Below are 22,662 nucleotides of genomic sequence, written 5' to 3'. Positions count from 1 at the left end.
GCTTTTTTGACAGACATTTTACAATAAATGATTATTTTGGTGAAAATTCCTCAAAGTTTTTTTTTTAATTTTGCAATTGAAAAAAAAATCGTTCGTCAAGACCTTGCAAATGATATTTCGAAGACCTGTTTTATGTGACAATTAAAAGGAAATAAAAGTTGGTATTTTAAAGCTATATCTCCAATCTCTCGGATTAACATGAAAATGTAGGACATTTTCTAGAAATGTTATAGAATTTGTTCTCAGAAAGACAACCGGCCAAAAATGTAATTACCGTTTAATTTTAGTATTCTTTATAAAGAAATGTTAATTTGAAAACCACCGTTGCTATAGAATTAACGTTTTTCTTCTGTTTTTATCCCTGTTTTAATTAATTAATGGAATTAAAATAGTGTGTAACTTTAAGTTTTCCCTTTAAAAAGACATTTTCCACCCATAAGACATCATAATACTAGTCTTTGTAGAATCTGTACGTACCATAGCCGCACACGGGGATGCAGTCCGCCTGGGTCTTGGTGCCCTCCTCCTTGGTGTAGGTGCCGGCGGGGCAGCGCAGGCAGGTGCCCTGGCGGTCGCGGTTCTGGTAGAAGCCGCGCGGGCAGTAGGTGCAGCTGTTCTGGCCCTCGGACACGTACGTTCCGGCCGGGCAGTGGAGGCAGCGCGGCACGTCGCTGGTGTCCATATTCAGCACCTCACCCACGTTGCAGTTGAAGCCGCGCGAGATCTGCGACTTGAGGGCCCGCAGAGGCGGACACTGGTTGCCGATGTTGGCGATGTTCAGCAGGTCGTCGATGACGGCGCTGGCGTACGGAACACTCAGGTCGAAGATCAGGTTCAGGGTGGAGCCGCACAGGTCGTACAGCTGCGGCTGGCGCACCGCCGGCAGGATGGAGAGGATGAAGTCCATGCGGACCACGTTCTCCTCCACCAGCAGGGGCACCGACTTCACGAACGTCACGTTCATGTTCACGTTCACGGCCGAACAGCGCTGCGAGAGCAGCTGGTTGAGGCCGGCGTAGTGCTGGGCCAGCACGTCCTGGTACTGACCCAGACAGGACTGGGCCACGGCCCCGTTGGCGCGGTACGTGATGGCGGCGGTGACGTGGTAGGCGGCCTGCTCCGTGTTCTCCGACACGCAGTCGGGCACCACGGAGGTGGGGCGCCACAGGCGCGACGTCTCGCAGGAGAAGCTCTTGAGGGGCTCACCGTCCGTGAAGCGGAAGCCGGGCTTGCACGTGGCAATACATTCGATCCCCCTGTCGCCGGGCAGGCAGTTGATGGCCCCGTTGGCCGGCGGTTGCAGCTCCCAGTCCACGCAGGGCGAAGCCTTCACGGAGACCTGGAAGTGGCAGGTTGCCCGGTTGCTGTACTTGTCGGTGGCCGTCACAGTCACGTTCTCGAAGCTACCGATCCGGATGGTGGCACTCTCCGGGCTAAACTGTAGCTTCAGATCGCCGGCCGTGTCGTCCGAGGTCTTGATGCGCTTGCGCGTGTCATTGAAGTTGACGGTGTAGCTCTCCTGGCGGTCCACCAGCTCGATGACGTAGCTCTGGGGGCACTGCAGCAGCGGCGGCGTAACGTCCGGCACCGTGATGTTGATCTCGCAGATGGCCACGTTGCCGTCGTAGTCGAAGGCCACGTACTTGACCACCGTGTCCTTGAAGATGTAGCTGGGCGTGCGGAAGTTCTGCGGCTTGATCTCCAGGCGCGCTATCGAGCCGGAGTTGTCCACGGCCGTGGGCTCGGTGAAGTTCACCGGCAGCACGCCGCCGTTCTCGTCGCGTCGCACCACGATGGGCTGTTGGGGGCAGTTCTGGAAGATGGGCGGCTCATTGTCCACACACGGCGAGTAGCCGTAGTCGTAGCCCAGCAGCGGCTCCTGCTTCGGCTCCTCGCAGCCCATTAGCTCGAACTTGAGGCAGGCATTGTCCATGTAGCTCACGATGCCCAGGATGACGAAGCGGGCCTGCACGAACTTGGGCAGCGTGATCATGGCCAGCTCGCCGTAGTTGCCCGGGTCGCGCATGGTCAGATTGAAGTTGGGGAAGTACACCACATAGTTCTCGCTCTCGGCCTGCTTGTAGAAGAAGCGGATCTCGGTGGGCCGGCCCACGATGTCGTTGGTCACCACGCCCTTCACCAGGATCGCCTTGACGCGGTAGATCTGGCCCAGGTCGACGCTCACGTAGGTGAAGGCCTCCTGCTTGCCGCACCAACCGGTGGCCGAGTTCAGACGGATGTTCTTGGCCTCGTAGTTGGGTCGCTCCGAGGTGGCATTGATGGCCGAGTCGGGAATGCGGCCGGAGCCCAGACCCAGCGGCTTGATGACCTTGCACTCCGGCTCGCGGATGCAGGTGATGGGCCGCGGATTGATCAGGATGTAGCCGGGTCGGTTGCAGCCGAAGTACACCTCCGAGCTCTGTTCGTAGCTACGCGCGATCTGGCGACCATCGGCCGGTCGTCCGGGGTCTTCGCAGACCGGTCCCTCACAGCGCAGATCGCCAAAGTCCCAGATGCCGTCGGCCCCGCAGCGCACCACGTTGTCGTGGCGACCCGTCTGCCCGGCCAGCTTGAAGGTGTTCTGGCAGCCGAAGAAGAAGCTGCTCTGGTAGCGCGTGTCCACGAACTGACCGTACTCCGCTCCGGGCGTGGGCATGGGCGGGTAGCAGTCCACCCGCGGACACGAGGGCTGCATCCCCGACAGCCAGTAGTCGGGCAGGCCCGGCTTCGGGTCGTACACGCACTGCCGGAAGCCGGAGGAGGCGGTGGCCCTCAGCTGGCGACCCGCCGACCCGCATGTGATGGTCACGTTGTCGCGGAAGGGCACCAGCACGGACTCGGGATCGGGACGGGCCACGGTCAGACCCTCCAACTTGTCGTCCGGCAGGGAAACGCACTTGGCATCTGAGAATGTGAATACAGAATTAGTTATACAGGAATTGGATAAGAACAAGAGCGGGGATTTCATTTGCCAGTAAACTTCTCTCGAATAGATCAAAGTTCCTGAGTGAATATCGCATTTAATGGAAAGTCCTTAGCTTGTAGAATTATATGTAAAGGAAACTAAACTTGTCGTCCGGCAGGGAAACGCATTTGGCATCTGAGAATATGAATTCAGAATTAATCAAGATTATGTATAAGAACAAGAACCGTTTTCTCAATTTCCCGTTACATTTTCTCGGGCAGCCAAAGTTCATTGAAATGAACGGCTTATGCTTTTAGAATTACACGGAGTTTAATAAAATAAAGAAACTAAATATAAGTTCACAATTAATTGAATGGCGATGGGATATTTTAACAATTCAAACTTATAGGAATGAGGGCTGGTTTGGCATTTCTAAGACATATGTATGAAGTCCTTGCTAATACACATATTAAAAAGAAAGTTTAAAGCATTTTATATTATATAACAAAAGGAACTAAAGTAAGAATAAAAGTAACTCATATGCAAGATAAAGGAGAACAAATTTAAACATTCAACCACGAAAATTGTTAAAAGAATTTCGAGCGTTAATATGAGAGTTTACTTAACAAATTTCTGAACTTCTTGTTAGGTTTCTATCGACTCAATTAAACATTCGCAGATCTAATAAAAATAGATTAAGATGTAGAGAAGAAGTTTTAAGAATGGATTTAGCTTATTTAATAAATGCAGCCTAAGCAGCTGTTCTCTTTCATTCAGATAAGTAATTGGCGCGGAGAAAACCGATTTGCATTAACGACTGTTCTGCCTAATTGTTAACAGTTTGGACTTGCAACATTTACTAGCGCTCGAGAAAATAATATCGCTTTGTTACATTTGAAATGTACATTAACAAAAGTATAGATCGCTTCAAAAATTCAGAAATTTGCAACTTTTGTTTTTGTAATTGCGCAGAGTAAAGGGTGATGTCTCAAATGTGAGATTGCTGGTCACACGGTGGTATAAACACGTGTTTTTTTAGACCTCTTTCTTACTTTACGTTTTTTTTCACCGCTAATCCTCAAGAAAATGGATTTTAGACTTTTCCTCGACTCTAGACTAACATTTTTCAATTGTGTTGGTAAATGCCCTGCCATAAGTCAGTTTTGAGCACGCCGGATCCATACCAAGATGAATACTTACAATTGCACTCTGGTACGCTGGCGTTCCACTGACCGCTGGACAGGCACAGGGCCGCCGAGCTGCCGCTCATGATGTAGCCGAAGTGGCACTGGAAGCGGACCACGTCGCCGAAGTGGTAGTCGTTGCGTTCACTCAGCAGCTGTCCGTTCTCGGGGGCCTGCAGCTCGGGACACATGAGGGGCACGCAGGTCTTGTTGCGCTGGTAGGTGTCACCGTCGCGTTCGCCCGACTCGGACCGCTCGATGTGGTAGCCGGCCGTGCCGTTGGAGGTGTACAGCTGGTAGCCGGTGTTGCAGCCGCAGGCGAAGCCGCCCGGCGAGTTGATGCACTTCTGGTCACAGCCGCCGTTGTTCTTGGCGCACTCGTTGATGTCGACGCAGTCGAGACGCGTGCAGCCCATCAGCTCCATGCGGAGGCAGGGGGCGCCCACGTAGTCCTGGATGCGGAAGCGGATGTAGCGGGCCTCGATGGGCAGCGGCAGGTTGAGGATGGAGAGCGTGGGCTCCAGGATGCGGAACTCCACGGCCGTGCCGTCGGGATTGGCATAGTCCTTGAACACGTCGGTCAGGTCGTTGGTGTACTGCAGACGCACCGCCGAGCTGAAGGCCACATTTCCGTCCGGACGCTGCACGGACATGGTGCGGAAACCGCGCAGGATGGTGGGTGCCTTGAGGTCGATGAGGATCCAGTTGGAGCCCGGCTCCGAGGATCCCCCACACCAGCCGTTCGTGTTCAGCCGCAGCTGCGTCTTGCTGTAGCCCGGCTCACTGGCCGAGGTGGTGATGCTGTCGTCGGGAATGCCGCCGTTGCCCAGACCCAGGTCGGCCACGGGCCTGCACTCGGTGGTGGCCGTGAAGCCGCTCCGGCACTGGCAGTGGAAGGAGCCGTTCGTGTTCTGGCACTCGGTGGTGGTGAGGTCGCACTGCGAGGAGCTGCACTCGTTGATGTCCTCGCAGGTCGGCGGCTGCTCGAACTTCTGGGCCTCGCTGCAGCGCATGATGTTGCTGCCGATCAGTTTGTAGCCCTTGAAGCACTGCACCCTGGCCTCGTCCCCGAAGAGGTAGGCTCGGCTGGAGTCGACCACGAAACCGTTGGCGATCTCCGGGAATTCAAAGCAGCGCTTGCGCGTGCACCGCGGCACATCGCCGCTCCAGGTGCCGTTGGACATGCAGGTCAGCACCGGGTGGCCGTTCCGCTCGTAACCCGGCTCACACTCGTACTGGACAATGGTGCCGTAGCTGCGACCGCCGCCGTTGAGCAGCGTGACATTGGCATGGGACACTTCCGGCAGGGCGGCGCACTGGGAGGCCAGGCAGTGGGGCTGCCTTTCCCAGCGACCGTCCGGCAGACAGGAGATCTTCTCGATCGGAGCACTCGAGGCGAAGGCGAAGCCGGCATAGCACTGGTACATGGCGATGCCGCGGTAGGTAACATTTGAGGAGCCGATGGAGAAACCGTTGTCGATTTGTGGCACAGGACCGCAGTAGACCTCTATACGTACGGGGGTGGAACACGCATTAGCAAACTATTCGGTGACGGAGATGGAATGCACACTCACCCTGACACTTGGGTATGTAGGAGACACTCCAGTTGCCACCGCGCAGACATTCAGTGACCAGTCGCGTCTTGCCGGTGGCAAACTCCTGTCCAATGGGACATGTAAAGCTGACCAGCGTACCGAAAGCGGTGTCGCGACTGGAGGCCAAGGCTCCAATTCCGGGCTGCAGTTCCGGGCAATCAGCCGAGAACGTGGCCGACCATCTAAAGATAGATTTGAGTATATATCACCTTTTTCATAATTCAACTATATGTTACATCGAAATGGTGTCTCACAGAAATCTCTTCGGAAAACCAAATCTTAATGGCTCAGAAACCTTTTCAATACTGACTATCAGATACAAACTCAAGTGTATAAAACAATGCTTAGTGCAATAACGTCGTTTTTTAGCGACCAAAAAGAAAGTGAGTTGACGACATGTGGCATAATCTAAAAGGTTTGTTTATGCTCACTTAGCCCTTAAATTTACTGATCACAAACTCTAACTCCACGGATATGTCGGTTTGAGATTTCTGTGACATCCCAGATTGATTTAATATTTCGTATACGTTAAAGTTGAATAGAAGTTCTTTTTTTTGGTAACACAAAAAGCCTATGCACTTTATGGGTACTTACCCAGCAGCATTGTGCAGGGCATCCGAGGTGAACTTGATGAGCATCTCGCCGGAGGAGGCAGTCAGGGTGAGCTTGGGCGCGGCTGGACCCGTGAATCCATTGCCCGAGTGCAGGCGCAGACCGGAGGTGGAGGAACCGTCGAACACCTGCACGTTGTCGCTCTTGTGGACGGTGAACTTGTCGAACTTGAGGGAGAGCGGGGCACGGGCGTTGTTGCGGATGGTGAAGAAGCACTCCTGGTTCTTGGGGTAGTCGGCCAGGCCGAAGGCGGGCGAGGTCACCGTGCCGTTTCTGGCCGTGATCGTGGCCTTGCAGCCCTGGATGTAGCGCAGACTGAAGCCCTTGCCGGCCTCACCTAGGCTGGACTTGAAGTACAGATAGAGGGCGTGGCCCGTGGAGATGATCACCCGGTTGTTCTGGGCCGTCTTTCCGGTCAGCTTGGCGATGGTGCGGCTCATGGGCGAGTCCCCGTCGCGGATCATCAGGTAGTCGCGTCCCTCGGCTACGTCCAGGTCGTCCACTTCAATGGAGATGATGCGCCCGGGCTGGGCCTTAATCACATACAGGCACTCCAGGCCGCCGGGATACTGCTTGGGGTAGTTGGGGCTGGTCAGGATCTGGCGCTGGAGGGTGGCCTTCAGGGTGCCGCCACAGTTCTTGGCCTCCGTCTTCCAGGTGGCCCGGAAACCCTTGCGCTCTACGCTGCCGTCCGTGGTGAACTTGACGATCATGAAGTTGGAGGCGGACACGAAGGGCTGCGTGGTGAGGTCCTGCTTGCCGCTGAGCGTGGCCAGCGACACGGACTTGTCCTCGGTGCGTCCGCCCACCAGGATCTGCACGGTGTCGAAGGTCTTCTCCGTCTCGAAGTCCTGGAACTGCAGGATGATGTTGCTGCCCAGCGGCCCCTCCAGCGTCCACTTGCACTTGGCCAGCGCGCCGTACTTGTGCGGATAGTTGGGCGTCTCGATCACATCGCCGCCGGACTGCATGTGGTAGTGGCACTGGGCCGGACAATCCAGCTCGTCGGTGCCGTCGCCGCAGTCGTCGCTGCCGTCGCACTTGAAGGCCTGGTTAATGCACTTCCCATTGGCGCAGTGGAGGGCTCCCAGCGGGCAGGCCTGGGCGCGGCACATGAACGGCAGCAGGGACTCACAGGTGCCCAGGTCCCAGCTCTGCGACTTGCCGGCGAACCCCGCCGCCACACACTCCCCGGACTCGGCGTTCGGCTGGTGCAGCGACCAGAAGCCGGAGTACTGCGAGATCAGCGCCCCAGAGGCGGACTCCAGCGTGTTGGTGCGCAGGTCGTCCAGGGAGGCCAGGCCCAGCCAGTACTTGTCCGAGGCCCGCTGGTTGGGATCGCTCGCCCGGGCGATCGACAGGGTCTCGTTGTTCTCCGCATAGCTGTCGATGGCCACCAGTTCGGCTCCATATCTGCAAGGAGAATGTACAAACGTGGTTTGGTTTTAGACATTATTTTTAATAAAACTATTTAACTTATTAAAATATAAGCAATTTACTGAACGGCTACACGTTCACACAGAGCCAAACCCAATAGTAAAATTAAACATTAAAATAAACGTGAATAAAACATGAACTATGAATGAATTTCAATTTGTATTTTAATTTAAAACCTATATTTTCCGTAATTAAAAATAAAAATACAAGTCGAACACCCTTTGATTTAAACACAACATCCGTCGGAGGTAAATCAGTCCCGAAAATATTTAATTCAAAGTGAAAATATTTGGTTTTACTATTTTTTAATCTCTGGGTGTAGTTACTTAAGAACAGCCACTATTTTTAGATTAATTTTACAATACATTAGCTATTGTTTTTTTAATCAAATTCCTTGTAAACATGAATTGATTTAACAAAATTATTTTGACATACGTGAAAAATGTATTATTTCATTTCAGGTTTTCACACATGTTTTATGAAAAGCAAAGCAACCTTTAAAAAATTAAATTTGCTCAAACAGCACAGATTAATAAATTGTTAACCGAATAAGCTATCGATGATCGATCGGTTAAGCAGAACTAGAGATAAAAAATAAAATCTAATACCAAACTATAAAATCGATTCCGTATATTAACTCCATTAATGCTAAGATCATTTCTTATAAAATGAATATAGAAAAAACTAGCATTTATATTTCTGTTTGCCAAAAAAAAAAACATTTTAACATCAACCGCTTATGTTTATCCTCAAGTATTTATATTAAAATCGGAGAGAAGAAATCAAAACGATAATAATATTACTTTTATCAATGTGAAGTCAGACATAGGGATATAAGAAATAATTTGAAAGCATTTATATTTGCTATTTTTCACACAATCCATCATTGAAGAAATCAACGTATCTATGTGTGAAGTAAAATTGCCGCAACTATTGAAAATCGCAGATAAGAATTTAAAGACAATGATTGCACTACCTTGCTCAAAGTGAAGTCGGACACAGGGGATGTGGACGATTAGTATGGCCAAGCTTCCGCTGCCGAGCGTAATGCAACTCCAATTATGCAGCTGCGCTTTACTTTCTATTTTCTGTTTCTATCTCAATTAGGTGCTGCCGCATGCGGATCGGGGGAAATCGGACTCACTACACGTAAAACTTTCATTTCCAATCGCCAAACTCACTTTGATTTCAATCTCATAACTTGGAGTTCTGCTTGGAGTTCGCGCCCAGCAAGCAAAACTCGTTTCCCCCCAAAAAGCCATTGCAACATTACGCATTCGCCGCGTGGGACGTGGCCGCCTCGGGCAAATGGCTGCAGCTGGGGCATGCCAAAAGATAAATCGAAAATCGCACAGCATTATGTATGTGAGACACTCCCTTGCGAGTGCTGCCCCACTCCCTGCCGTCGAAAAAGCTGCGTGCCACACAAGAGTGAAAACTTCAGACGCGGCTCCGTAAGTCACATTATTGGCTTGCCATTTTATATGTACATACGTACATGGCTTGGGCGTGTATTATGGTAAGCAAAAAATGTTCGTTATGTTTGGGTTTGCACTTAGCGGGTTATTTACCAAAGAAATTTCTATGCTGGCGAAACTAAAAGTTTACTCTTTATATTTATTATCGTTTTGGGATGCTAACAATTCGCATCTCTCCAAATTGCCAGATCTTCCAGTTAAATAATGTGCATGGAAAAAATATAGTCATTATTTACATTACTCGTAGAGTAAAAGGGTATATGGTATTTGTTGAAATGTATGTAACACCTAAGACCTTATTTATTGAACTCTGTGTGTGGGGTTCGGTCATATCTATCGGTAGACACAAAAATTTTAAAATCGAGCTAATGGTTTAGCAGTTTTAGGGTTATAAAGTCCTCTCCCGCCGCTCTGCCGCTGCTCAGCCGCGATTCGGCCGCTGCTTTGCAGGTCGACAGATGGCGCCACCTAAGTTTCGATTGTTTTGAAGGGAAAAAACTTTGGCTGAAGTTTTTTGGCTGAGTAACGCGTATCTAATAGTCGGGTAACTCGACTAAAGCGTTCTATCTTGTTTTTAAAGTTAACTTATGTATGAACCAGTTAATTTCGCCTCGATTCGTTTCCAACTTTATGTTTTCGTGGCTAAAACTCCGTTAATGCCAAGTGTTAGCGCCTTGTCAGGGGCTTTCCTTCATTCTACCCAATTTCGCATGCTGCGCACGCCGAAAGGAAATTTCACCGAAACCAGTGGTAAATTAAATACAGAAACATTTCTCAGTTGACTGAATGTTGGACTGGGTAACGACACCTGTCAACGCAATCGCCCAGTGTTGATATAAGCAATACCTCCACACACACACACACAATTGTGTATTTAACATTTTGGCAAATCGTCCATTTGAAGAAACATAGGTGGCCATTGTCGGCCAACGTTTGTTGAACTCTAGCCACGTAAGCGGCATTCAAATGAGCACTGGACTTGACTGGGGCGAGGTCTTCGGCATGTAAATTACATTAGGAGCAGTGGTCTCCGAGTAGCCAGCCCGCCTGACTTAGAGTCACGATGTGCCGGGCATACTTAAGTGCCATTTAACGCCATTGAAGGCGAGGAGAAATTGCGTAGGGCATTGACTTTCAGCGGGAGCCAATAACTTTATTAATATTTTCAGTTTGCGCTAACAACGAAAACTACACACGAGTGTAGCAAATGTACCCAATGAAATCGGTGAAACTTTCACCCCACATGCCCTGTGGGTCAACTCACGATTCTCACGTTCATTAAGTCGAGCCAGCCACTAAGCCAAGCTCTATTATCAAAACACTCTCAGTTTTCGGGTGGATCGCGGGGACTCTTGGTCAGGTGATCGCTCCACAAGAATTTGGGTCATTGGTGCAGGTTACCGCCCAAAAAAACAACAAGTGCCTGGAACAGCTTTGCCGGAAGCATTCGGCGACTTTCTTTTCGCTCGAAAGAGGAAGGCGGATAAAAAGAGTTGGCGAAGAAACCAAAATTATGAATCACCATGTGTATTGATAGCCCTGCCCAGTCGGGCTGAAAAACAATTTCAGACTTGGTCAGCAGAGCCGTCGACTTTTCGCGTTTTTGGCTCTGGCTGCTGCCCACTTTGGCATTGACAGTTAGCTGTCAGCGACGGAAATGCAATGCGCTGCTGTAACGGCAATTGTTGGAACAAGTACATATATATATATATATATATTGCTCTGACCAACCAAGCATCTATCCATCAATCCATCTATCCAACCATCCATCCAACCAACCATCTCTCCATCAAGAACAACAGGTAGCGCATTTATTCAAGCATAGCTGCCTGGGCGAAATAAAACTTGAGTGCTTTTGGTACACCTTCTCCCCTTCGATCGATGACAAAGAGCGGAACACTTCCACTTCCCCACAATATAATGATCATCTCGTTTGGTTAGGGAAATTATCATATGGTTATGGTTGTGACTCCACTCACCTTCGACACAGCTCGGCGCTTTTATCCCACGAATGCTTGATATTGAAATATTTATAACAGTTTAAGCCGCGCAGTTCCCAGCCTGGAAAATAAAACAAAAGAGTTCTGATATTAGACAAGGTTACAAATGAACATTAATGTTTTTGTTCTTAAACTGATGAAAATTATGCGAGTAAGTTGTTATAATTAAAATGTACATGAAAGTTATTTATTTAGTGAAATAGATTGCCAGCACGTTATAAAAGTAAAACGCTTTAAACTGAATGCAGAAAAAAATAAATAAAAATAAATTTGAGTACAAAATTGTTTAAGAATGCCTCTTACTGCAATCACTAAAACAAAGGAAAAAGTACAAATATTATAAAAAAATATTTTATTGATTTAAATCAAGAATTGGGAACTTTAATTTACCCACAACGGTAATATTAGCCACATGTGTGTTCGTTGCGACGAAAGCCGCTTAAAACCGCCAAGTTATTTCATGGAAATTAAACTGTGCGCTCTTAATCATTTAACATCACCACCAACTGGGAAAGAAGTAGAGATGTATGGTGACCCCAATCAGCATCTCAACTCGTTTTGCATAATTTATGTCCAGCACCTGATAACTTTCTGCATGTTCCGGCGATGAGAACAAGAATTTAAACAGCAAATCAACGGATAATTAAGTGGTTGGGCCAACCGAGATTAGAGTTAAGATGTGGGCAGCACTCAACGGATCCGCGAATGGGCTGTGACGCTTTCGTTTTCCACCGAATGCCAAGATTTTTCCTGGTAAAATGGGAAAGTTGCGGGCAAAACTTGGACTCGGACCGCCTCGAAGTCAGCTTGATTGACAGCTTTCATTTAAAATCAAATTGACTAAAATATGCTGCGAAGCGCACTCACACACACTCTTTGTTTGCAATGAGCGAAACCAAAACAAAGAGCAAGAGTATCTAAACAATTTGCTGTTTTTACTATATGTGCAGAAGCACGCGTTGCCATTTAAAAGCCACAGGCAAAAGTAGTCGGCTAATGTGGTCTTTGGTTTCGGTATTTTCTGTGGGTCGGCGAGTTGTTACAGATTTTCTCGACTGGCTTGGGGTGTCAAGGGGACTTTCACGATTTCCTCGTCCAATTGATCATTGAATTCAACTGGATGAAGACAAGTGTAGCTTTGGATGGAAAACAACATCCTGTCGATAAGGCTTGGTCAATTAAAAATTGCATTTCTCATTTACCAATGAAATCAAGGTGACTCTTTCTAGGCTATTTCAGTTTAATTGCCTTTTGGAAACCCCTGCAAATTGCAAATTATCTGTGGAAACTCTATAATACATCAAGATGGAAAGTTAAAGATTAGCTAATGACTGACTTTAACATATTATAGTTTTTCTTGAAATGGTGTCAAACAGGAATGGACTCATGCTTCTTTGTAAATAATATAAATAACTTTTTTCTATTAATTTTGTCTTTCTTTTAAGCCTCTTTAGATTATGCAATTTGAGCTATTGAATTGAATCACTTCAATGTTACATCAATTATATTTGTCGAGTTGGTACCTTCTGAAAGCCATGTTCTCTCGTAAAAGCGGACTTTAGCAGCCAAATCTTCGATCAGACAGCTAGCCGCAAACCTATTTTACCACCGGTCCACCCAATTTACGAACTGTACAATTGCTGGCGTTCTTGCTGTGGCTTGTTTGTTTGTCTAACTGGTTGAGAGAACCGCTACATGCCGCACAATTTGTTCGAATTTATTTATTTGTTGCCCATTTACCGCAGCGCAATTTTGTATTAGCCATGCTTGAATGCCGAAATAACCGCATCTAACTGTAAGGCGTTCCACTTAAAAAAAGGGGGCGGCGAGGGCACTGGACATTTCTGGATCTCGATCTCTTTGGCCATCTTTCTGGGTTACCTAACATGCTTTAATGGAAATCTAAATCAGCACAGAAGCCGCGTGTAATTGTTTTTAATGGCTGCAGATAAATTCTCCCCCAACTGGCCAGCAGATACTTCTTTCTCCACCTTCTGGCCATGTCACCGTGACAGCCGAGAACTTGGGCAATTAAAGCCACGTAACTGCCAATTGGCTTCGGAAATTCTCTCGCTCTTCGACTTGGGTGCAGCCACAGCCACAGCAACAGGCACAGAAAACTGGACAAGGTTAGCCGGTTTGGGGCCTTTCGGCCCTCCTCCTCCTCTTGGCCTTTGCATTCGCTCGCTTGTCGTTTGCTTGGTTTTATTGAATTGTGTGCCAGATACTTCGAATTCTTGCCAGGAAGTCTTGTTTTTACCCAGCTTTTTGCGCCATTACCTATGCAAATGCTTGCTGCGTGACTTGGCCAAGTGATTCGCTCTGTCTTTCTCTCATTACCTCAGTCCGTCTCTTTCTGCCGGCTGACTGCACCATTGCCTGATCATTGGGCAGACCCAGCGGTTGCAGCATACGAAAAGATCTTGTGAAAACAATACGAAATTAATAATGTGAGAATTTCTTACGGAAAAATCATCTAGTTTTATATAGAGACGTGAGAATTTTAGATGTCTAGGTATATGCTCTATGCTTGTATCTAGGAAAGATTACTTCTTGTGTTTATTCACTTTGTCAAAGTAATAACAATTCATTACACCAGCTAATTGACTTTTGTGGGTTAAGTGTAAATCATATTTATTTTTTGCGCATAAGTGTGAGAATTCTAATTTGAAGGTTTCTTTAAGTGAATAATAAAGTAATCAACTTTATTTTTAAGTTATAGCAAAACCTTTGCTAATGAAATAATTCATATCCAGCCTTTTGTAGCCTTAATTTCGTAATTGTTTAAAGGGTATATTTGCGTTGATCTTATCTGGTTTGCATGTACTTATTACTTAATTTCAGGCAAAATAAATATGTCATGCCCTGTTTTCAAACTAACTCTTTCGAAATGTCTTTAGTGCTTCTGGAAAAAAAAATAAGAAAAGTAAAATAAAAGAAAAAGTGAAACCTTGCAATAAATCTTCTTTAGTGTGCTCATTTCATTAACCCCATTGCCAGCAGAGCAACCTGGAATCTTAGCCATTAAATCTCAACAAAAAACGACTTTACAGAAGAATGAGATCTTAATTTCGGTGAGTGCGTAGAAAGCTTAAAAACCAGTCAAGGTAAGAGTTTAGATGTTCTTGGAAATTATATTTTGTAACTCTTAAATTAGCTTTGATTGTATTTATCTCTCACTATTTCATCCTCATTTTGGTTCACACAGAAATCGGTGAGGTGAAAAAGTGTGGACTTCTCCTAACGAAGCTCATAAGCCACCGACATATAACGTAAATTTGTTTAATTTGACTTGGGCGCACGCTTATTTCACGCTCTATGACTTACTAAATGCTTCAATATCATAAATAAAGCTGCAAAACATACAGGCTTTACAAATAGGGTGGCAGCACATTGTCGCTCCTTCATAAATCACTTTGGGTACTCTAATCCAAGTGTGTGCCCGCCGACCCAGAAACTTCTATCAGCCAACCCGAATCGCCTTCGTTTTCTGCCAGTGTACGCTTGGATAGCGGCTGGAGAAGCCACAAAGAACACACCGACCGACAGACAGAGAGATGCTCATTCAATTAGCTTGAAACTCTTGGCAGCTCGGCAACGTTTACTCAAGCGTGTCCGAAAATGTGGAATTCTCCGTTCTAAGTCTTCACGATCGACTACTATGCCCCATAGATTTAGCCACGTTTGTCAGTCTGCCAGCCGAGTCGGGTTGGTCATCATCAATTTGAGGCTCTTACCGTTAGGCGTGATTCTTTAGTGGCCGCCAATGGCCGATGGCGGTACAACTTCTGTTTAGGCCGGCGGTTAGTACGGAAATGGTGAAAATTGATTTATTTCAGACCAATGGAAATGGCCATTCGGATGAATGAATGAAATATTTTTATTATTATTATTATTTTTAACAACAAAGGGTCAATTGAATCTAAATCTGGAAGTACTATAAATTATGCCAACATATGATATTGGTCATGACAATCAATCCAAAATTTTTTTAAATTCCCCCTTATATATATATCTATATCTAACTTGGAGTTTCCCAAATCATCATCACAGTTTGCTTGACACTGAACACACATCTTTAACATCTGACAGATCAACTAATAGCACAGCATCAGAGTTCCATTAGTTGAGTCATAAAGCAAAAACATATTTTCTGAGTCCACATCCATGTTGGCATCGGTGTAATAACATCGATCAATATGCAACGGCTAAGTGGTAGGAAAAACTGCAACAACTGGCAAGAGTTTGGCCTATTTTTCGAGCCCGGCTGTGTGCAACCAAAATCAACCGACTGCACCTAAAACAAGTCACCGACACACAGACACCTGCATATGGAAAACTTGAGTGCGGTAAAAAATATTTAAAAAATAAAAGACTTAGGCAACGAACTTGTTTGGCTGTGCACAAGTGTTAATCAGCACAGCAAGCTGCAGCTTGTTCAGCTAGTTAAAAGATGGACTTGGATGGCTCGGAGTCGGTGGCAGCAAGTGGCACAGCGGGCACAGGCAGGAGCCGAGGAGAAGTACACTGAGAGAAAAACCTTGACCGAAGACCAACACTTCACCAATTTATTTATTTAACACGTGTTATTAGACCAGTTAAAAGCCTAATTATAAATTTTAGACTAATTATATTTTAAAAATTGACTTGAAATCACATTAATGGCTGTAAAATATGTTTTAGTTTCTTTTTATTTTTAAACAGAATTTTGAATTTTCACAATCGCTGCACTAAAAATTTTCATATTAGTAATAAAAAGGTATAAACTCATTACTATTCTTATATATAAGTGTATAGAGTAGACAATAAAATGGATTTTCCTTCACTAAAACAATATAATTTTCATATGGTTCAACATATTTGTTGGTTTGTGTTAATATAATTTCTACTTAATTTAAAGCAAATCATTTTAATTGCTTGTAAATAAGATGTTGATCAATCAATGTTTTTTAAATTGTTTTTTTTTTCCCTGTGCAGAGTTAGTCAGTCACTCAGTCGGGCAAGTGAAAAAATAAGCAGCAACAACAGCTGCAGCGGCAGCGGAAAACCGTTAAGAAATCTTGTTTGTGTGGGGCCCAAGTCTGGAGTTGGAAATTCTTCATATGGAGTATTCTATATATGCTGTCATGGCATTCTACGAACCAGAGAACATGGTAATGGCGAGGAGAGAAACGAGTTTGGCACATGTAATAACCGTTATCGGCCACTCTACGAGGTGGTGTAGGTGGCAAAGCCAAGTGAAAGGCTTATGGGCCTTACTCCACCACCCGGCGACTCCCTCTTCTCATATTGATTGATTAGCTTGCTCATAACTTCCGTCATGTACACATTTTTTGCACACTCTTCGGCTTACTGAATTGTATTTCTGGTCAGAGTGGGTTTATATCCTTGCAGAGGGTATAATAAATTTAGTCAGACGTTTGCAACGCAGTGAGGAAGGCATTTTCGACCCTATAAGGTATATATGGTATATATGCTTGATCAGCATCACTAGTCTCTCAGTTTGAAAGCTGTCTTCCTGAAATCGCTGTTTTTCATTTTTTATTAATATTGTTTATTGTTAGATATCTCAGAATTACGGCTTTTATTTTATTTAAGTATCTGTATCATATAGCTCCCATTGGAACAACAGGAAAAAATAAAAAAAAAAATAATTACAATTCCGCAATTACTTCGAAATAAATTAATAGTTTTTTATTACTTTACTTAAATCGGTAAACGACATCAGATAACTGTCAATAATTAATCGAAAATCATCATAGCTTATAAAAAAAATATTAAAATTATATAAAACATTAATATTATAACATAAATAATAATTTGCCATAGCTGCAAGGGCATATAAAATTCGACTTGCCGAAGTTTACTACCTTTCTTGTTTTGTTTTTTTTTTTTTGATTATGTAGGTTTTGTTTAGTGCTAACTCGTTTAGCAGGTTGCTTATTGGCTTTTGTGGATTTTGTCATTAGCCCAAGAATTTTTATAGCACATGCGATATATTTATGACACAAATATGGCTAAGCCTACACTGAGAGATAAGTAATCGAGTAGTAGATTAAGGTTTGCTTTAAAAGAAATAATCATTAAAAGTTAATTTATTATGTTTCTCAATATGACACCTAAATTTCAAGCTAGAAAATGAGTTAAGACTTTTATCTGCTTATCATCAGGGAAATTGCATTCCTTACGGTTAATTTGTAATCTTAGAGATTACTCAAAACCCACCACTCAACTTGAACTTTTAAAAAACAGCGTGAAATTAATAGTAATTGGTTGTGATAATTTGGGTCAGCTACGAATTCCTGGTGCATCTGTTAACCCTTTGTCTTTGCGCGTTCTTCAGTCACGTTGGCAACCGGAAATGGCTCACCATACCACGCTCTGATCAAAGGCAATCAATTACGCCATTAACAGCGCTTAGAACAGTCAAGACAAGACAAATTCCTAAAGACATAATTGCCAGCTCGAAGCACACCCATTAGAGCACACAGACAAATCTGCTTCCAACCGCCTCGACTACAATTATATACGCTTTTGATTTATGCGCAAAGTTTTGGTTTGGTTTTGGGGCCACACCTGCGTCCGCTGGCCACGCACGTGTTTCAAATGCAACTCGGAATTTATACTTCATTTCGGGCTGCTGGAGGTAAGGGAATACAGGAGGTTAGGGAATATAACTTACCATTTGGACACGAAAACGCCTCGTCGGCTCCGATTAAGTGTAGCAAATTCAAAAGCAGCAGCGACGACAGCAAAGCGGCCAGCCAATGTGAATTGGCTGCCGTCGATTGGTTCATTTTGAACCGATTTAATGCACAGCTAAGCACGGTGTTTTGTTGCCAATCTGCAATCAGAAAAAGAGAAACAAATGTCAACATTGATTTGAATGCAACAATCCTGAGTGAAATAGTTAGAAACCTCGCCCAGGCCACCGAAAAATAAAATAATAACCAAACTGGTAACCCAATTCACACCTCACTCGCACCCTCGGCCGATAAAAGGTAATGATTAGCAAATTTATGTGCGGCTGACTCAAACTTTGACTACAGTGCGATCTGAGCACGTGTTCTTGCGGCCAATCGGTTTTAGAAAGTTTCTCGAGAATTCCGTAAGCCACAGCTCGCGAAAGAATTTGCATATACTTAGCTAATGAATAATGGCATAAATAAAGTTAATGTTCGTTTTAGTGCATTTGTTTCTATTTGAGAATGACATTTTTGGGAGATGACTTTCACGGAGTGGATGTTATTTATAATCATTGAGATGGGGAAATACCTAATGTGCCAATACGAGTGTTGACGAAATTGAAAGCTAAAGCTTACGCTCTAAAGTATTAGTCATAAATACAAAATTTGTATTCAACCTCATAATAAATTAACCTTAACTACCCTTTGAATGAATCTTTAAAAGTACATATATGATCGCTCGTCGGACCCCAAAAATAATTGTGAGCCAAAGTCAAGAGTCAAAATCTGGGTTAGAAATGGCTATTATATAGACCAACCCAAAGTTTAAGGTTATTCCGATTTGCCTGTCACTTATCACGATGGCGTCTGAACTTGTTTGCAGTCATATGGTTTGTGTGTGTGACTTTTCATTCATAGCCAAAGCTAAATAAAGTCTGGGGTGTCTGGGCGGGGTCTGTTCATGGGGCTTGCCCCCCTGCCCCTTCCACCGCTCTGTAAACGGAGATCGAGGCGCAAGGTTGCCGTTATTGTCAAGTAATTATAGACTAGCTAACACAAGATGTACAGTTGCATGTTAATACAGTTTTTATTTGAAATCGAGTGCTAAATGAACTGGTTTTGGGGTGGAGGCTAGATGAGGCCAGTGTCAATAGCTTAAAATTTGGTAAAAAAAAAGGCCTTAAACTTTACTAAACAACTTCTGCAATTTTCGTATTTCATAACATAACTTTCATGTTTGTTGCTTAAATCTTTCGTTGGCCTACCTATTGAGATAAATATGCATTGCTGATTGACAAAGTGTAAATAAAGTGGTGTGTGTTTCTTAACTGCATTTGTAATGCAAATCCCCAACGCAACTCGCCCGGTCCAGACTCAGACCAGTCGCAGACCCAGTCCATTAACAACTTCCGCAAATTGTCTCTGGGAGAAATCTCAATCGCGGCTTAAAATTTAGTCAAACGCGAAGGCAAACGCCCTGCCACATGTTTCATTTGCAATGAGATACACACCAACATCAACATCACAACGGCGAAACATTAGATAACTTGTTGCATGCGAATGAGAGGCTTAAGGCCCGAAAAAGATTGTGAATAAAAGCCATTGAAAAGCGGCTTATAGCCAGACAGGTCTTGGCGGCTTTTATTGAAGGGGAGAAGACAACAAATATAATTTGCAAGTAAGCTTAGACTGCACGCACCACTCAGCGCTAATTAAGAAAAATAGCGAAGCCAACTCTTGTTTATGTTTATTTCTCTCGACGCTCAGAAATCATAATTAAAATACTAATATAAGCAAAAGGGCAATGAATTATGCAACGCGTTGTTTTCCCTCGCCTGGAGTTTTCTCACTCTGGAGTCGAAACTCTGGCTGCTGCCTGAAAAGCCGCAAGCCGCATTTTTGTGCAATTAGTTGACTATGCGGTTTGGCCCAGAAAGCAACTTGCAGCCGTCAAACAGCTAACTTGTTCGATGGCTAACGCTAACTGTGCTTGTGCCTGTGGCTGTTTATCAACTTGGCCAACAGCATGGGTGTTTTTGTGTGGGTGAGCCAAGTCGGCCCGAAGTCAACTCAGGTCTAGGCTGCGCCAGCAGTAACGTTCAACGGAAGGCGCCAAAAATTATAGAGGTTTACCCAACATTTATTTACTCTGCTGTTTAATGAAGCGCACACATCGGGGAAAAGAGGGCGGGGACATGGGCGTTGGTGCAGGCTTTGACCTAACCAAAACACCATTGTCATTAGCTGACTGTGAAATCTGTGAGTCCATTGAAGGCTAAACAGCATCACTCTTCACATTTGGCGTTTGATGAAGATTCATTTAATTTTAATATTTAACTGTACAGTTAAGATAGTAATTAAAGTAGTGGGAATATGAATATTTTCTAAAAATATTTATTTTTTTGTATATAGTTTCCTGAAAATGAAAGCTAACAAAACATCAATAGCTTAGAGCAACATCATAACATCTGTTGATAAATTTAAAAAAAATTCTAAAACAATTGTAGGTATATGGGTATATGGTTTCCATTTAATTTTTGAATTTTTCCAAAATTTACACTACTTTTCTGAAATTTTAATAAATAACTTATTTTAAAAACAACGAAGCTAACATTTGTTTTCAATTATTTTTCGATTATTCCTATGGCTTCTGTATGATATTTTCGTGCAATCTGACGGGTTGGTTTTAAGTCCGAACGAGCAATTGACTAGCAATCAATTAATTTAAAAAAAAATGTTGATTAAATTTAAACCAAGTCGAACTACTAAGATAGCTGCGATAAATAGTTACTACGTAGTAGTTGATTTTAATCTTCTTGATTTGATTTAGCTTTTTTCGGCAGATAACGATAACTTATTTACATTTTAATTTTAGTAGCGTGGCTAAATAAGTGCAATGTTTTTACTAAACCTATTTTGTGGTTGCTTTTTATAAAACGGTCCAGTATTACAAAACTAAACTTAAAACGGAAAAAACTTATCACGCCACAAAAAATACAGTACCATACTAATATCCAGGTTGTTGCTGTACTGGGTAAAACCTAATTAAATTAGTTTTGAGCGAAGCAGCAAACATCCGAAGATCGGGGAGCAAAAGCAAAATAGAAAATATCTCATGGGAAGGAACTGGTTTTTTAAATATATCAATTAAATAAAAGAAGAACCCATTTTAGTAAAACAAAAATTATTTCAGGGAACTGGCGAAAGAAAGAATTGTTAACATTACAACACGACTTTGGGTTAAAATATTGTTAAGATCTCTTTTGTTATCTTTAAACTTATCTATAAATAGAGAATTTTTTTAAAAGCCCGTTAGCCAAAAAATAAAAGTTTTACTTAAATATAAATTATAATAATTTCGGTTCCTGATTTAAATAGAAAACAAATTATTCAAGGGACTAATAACTTAATTGCCGCCCGCGGTCAAACTAAAGCTTAATTAAAACTGTCAAAAGTCAACACCCTGCACAACGTTTTTTCAGCTATTATAATCTGCGCTAATGATGGTGGTACAAACGATGAGGTTAACGAAGGGTTAGCAAACAATATTTTCAATTCTCCAGTAAACTGCAAAATGCAAACTGCAACCGATTACATTCGAGAAATGCAAATGTTGTCTTGGCTAATAATAAATAAGTAATATTACCAGCTATTTAGCATGCAAATAGGCAAAAGACGACGAGAGTGAAAGGTCTGGACGCAGGGCTATTTGATTTAGTGCCTTGTTTTATCGCCCATTGATTTGGCTTTGATTTCGGTGAGTCTGTCTTTAGTTCGCCGCGTAGTAAAACAATCGTTTCGAAAGATTCACAAAAATTAGCATGAAAATGGGTGGCGTGTGAGGACGTTTAGTGTGTACTTTCGTAACTCCCATGGCTCCATGACCGCTTAAAGGTTGATTAAGCTGAAGATAGCTAATTAAAATTTATTTAGTAAACTTGCTTGGCTTGGGAGTGTGTATCGACAGAGCTTCAGGCGTGTGATATGAAAATAATGTATCATTCAAAATAGTCGAGCGGTGTACATATACGCTGAAAACAAATGACTTGGGCATCGAACTTGACAGCCTCCGGCCAAGAGAACCACTCATCATCAGCCGCATAACGACCCGAGCCTTCACAGAGAACAAAAGAGTTGGGAAACATACTATGAAAAACCTTTTCCATCCGCATCGAAGCTGTGGATTTTGCAATCACCATCGAACGGAGGGTAAAACTGCACCCGCAGAAGTGTGGAAAAGACTCATGGCTACACCAGTCGCAATCAAAATTCAAATATTTTCTGGGCAAACATACTATACAAACGTACATATGTACGTACATATGCCATGCGAGTATCAACAAGAAAACGGAACGATCTGTGACCAAACCGGTTGCCGATGGCTCCGCATGCAGCCATTATTGATGACACCTTCGACATTTAGCCAGCCAACGGAGCAAAAACACAAGCAAAATCAAACCGCTTGCCTTAAAATGATGACTAAGTTGAGCAAATGGTAAAAGTCAAACGGGGTACATAATTTCTGGTGAACTTTTTGTGCCGCCGGTTTTCGATTCTGGTGATTGGAAATGCAGCTGCTGCCGGTTTGTTTGCCTTTTAGAGACAGCGTTTAAGATTTCCATTTCCAATTCGCATTGGCCACCATCTTCTTCACACGGGTCCACAGTTTTCCACCAAGGCAAAGTCTGGGACTTTCACTTGCGCACTTGTCTGGGGAGCATTTTCAGTGTTTTTCGTTGCTGGTTTTCCTTTTGTTTTCGTGTTT

General features: G+C 44.1%; 1 protein-coding gene across 3 annotated transcripts in view; it reads right to left on the bottom strand.

Moving 5' to 3' along the window:
* LOC108150705 overlaps positions 1-22,662 on the bottom strand; it is a 37,887-nt gene that overhangs the window by 8,455 nt on the left and 6,770 nt on the right. For all 3 annotated transcript variants that reach the window (XM_041708836.1, XM_017278973.2, XM_017278974.2), the window contains 6 exons: positions 17,894-18,055; positions 11,191-11,272; positions 6,279-7,709; positions 5,664-5,866; positions 4,106-5,596; positions 478-2,904 (listed from right to left, as the gene is read on the bottom strand). In XM_041708836.1, the coding sequence (XP_041564770.1) occupies positions 478-2,904; positions 4,106-5,596; positions 5,664-5,866; positions 6,279-7,709; positions 11,191-11,272; positions 17,894-18,008 (5,749 nt within the window). In that variant the 5' untranslated portion in view covers positions 18,009-18,055. The remainder of the gene's footprint in view (positions 1-477; positions 2,905-4,105; positions 5,597-5,663; positions 5,867-6,278; positions 7,710-11,190; positions 11,273-17,893; positions 18,056-22,662) is intronic.

The sequence above is a fragment of the Drosophila elegans genome, unplaced genomic scaffold (assembly GCF_018152505.1).
Source record: "Drosophila elegans isolate 14027-0461.03 unplaced genomic scaffold, ASM1815250v1 contig_397, whole genome shotgun sequence".
Taxonomy (NCBI): Eukaryota; Metazoa; Arthropoda; class Insecta; order Diptera; family Drosophilidae; genus Drosophila; species Drosophila elegans.
Note: the sequence above shows the minus strand (reverse complement) of the source record. Positions and strands in the feature narration are given on the sequence as shown.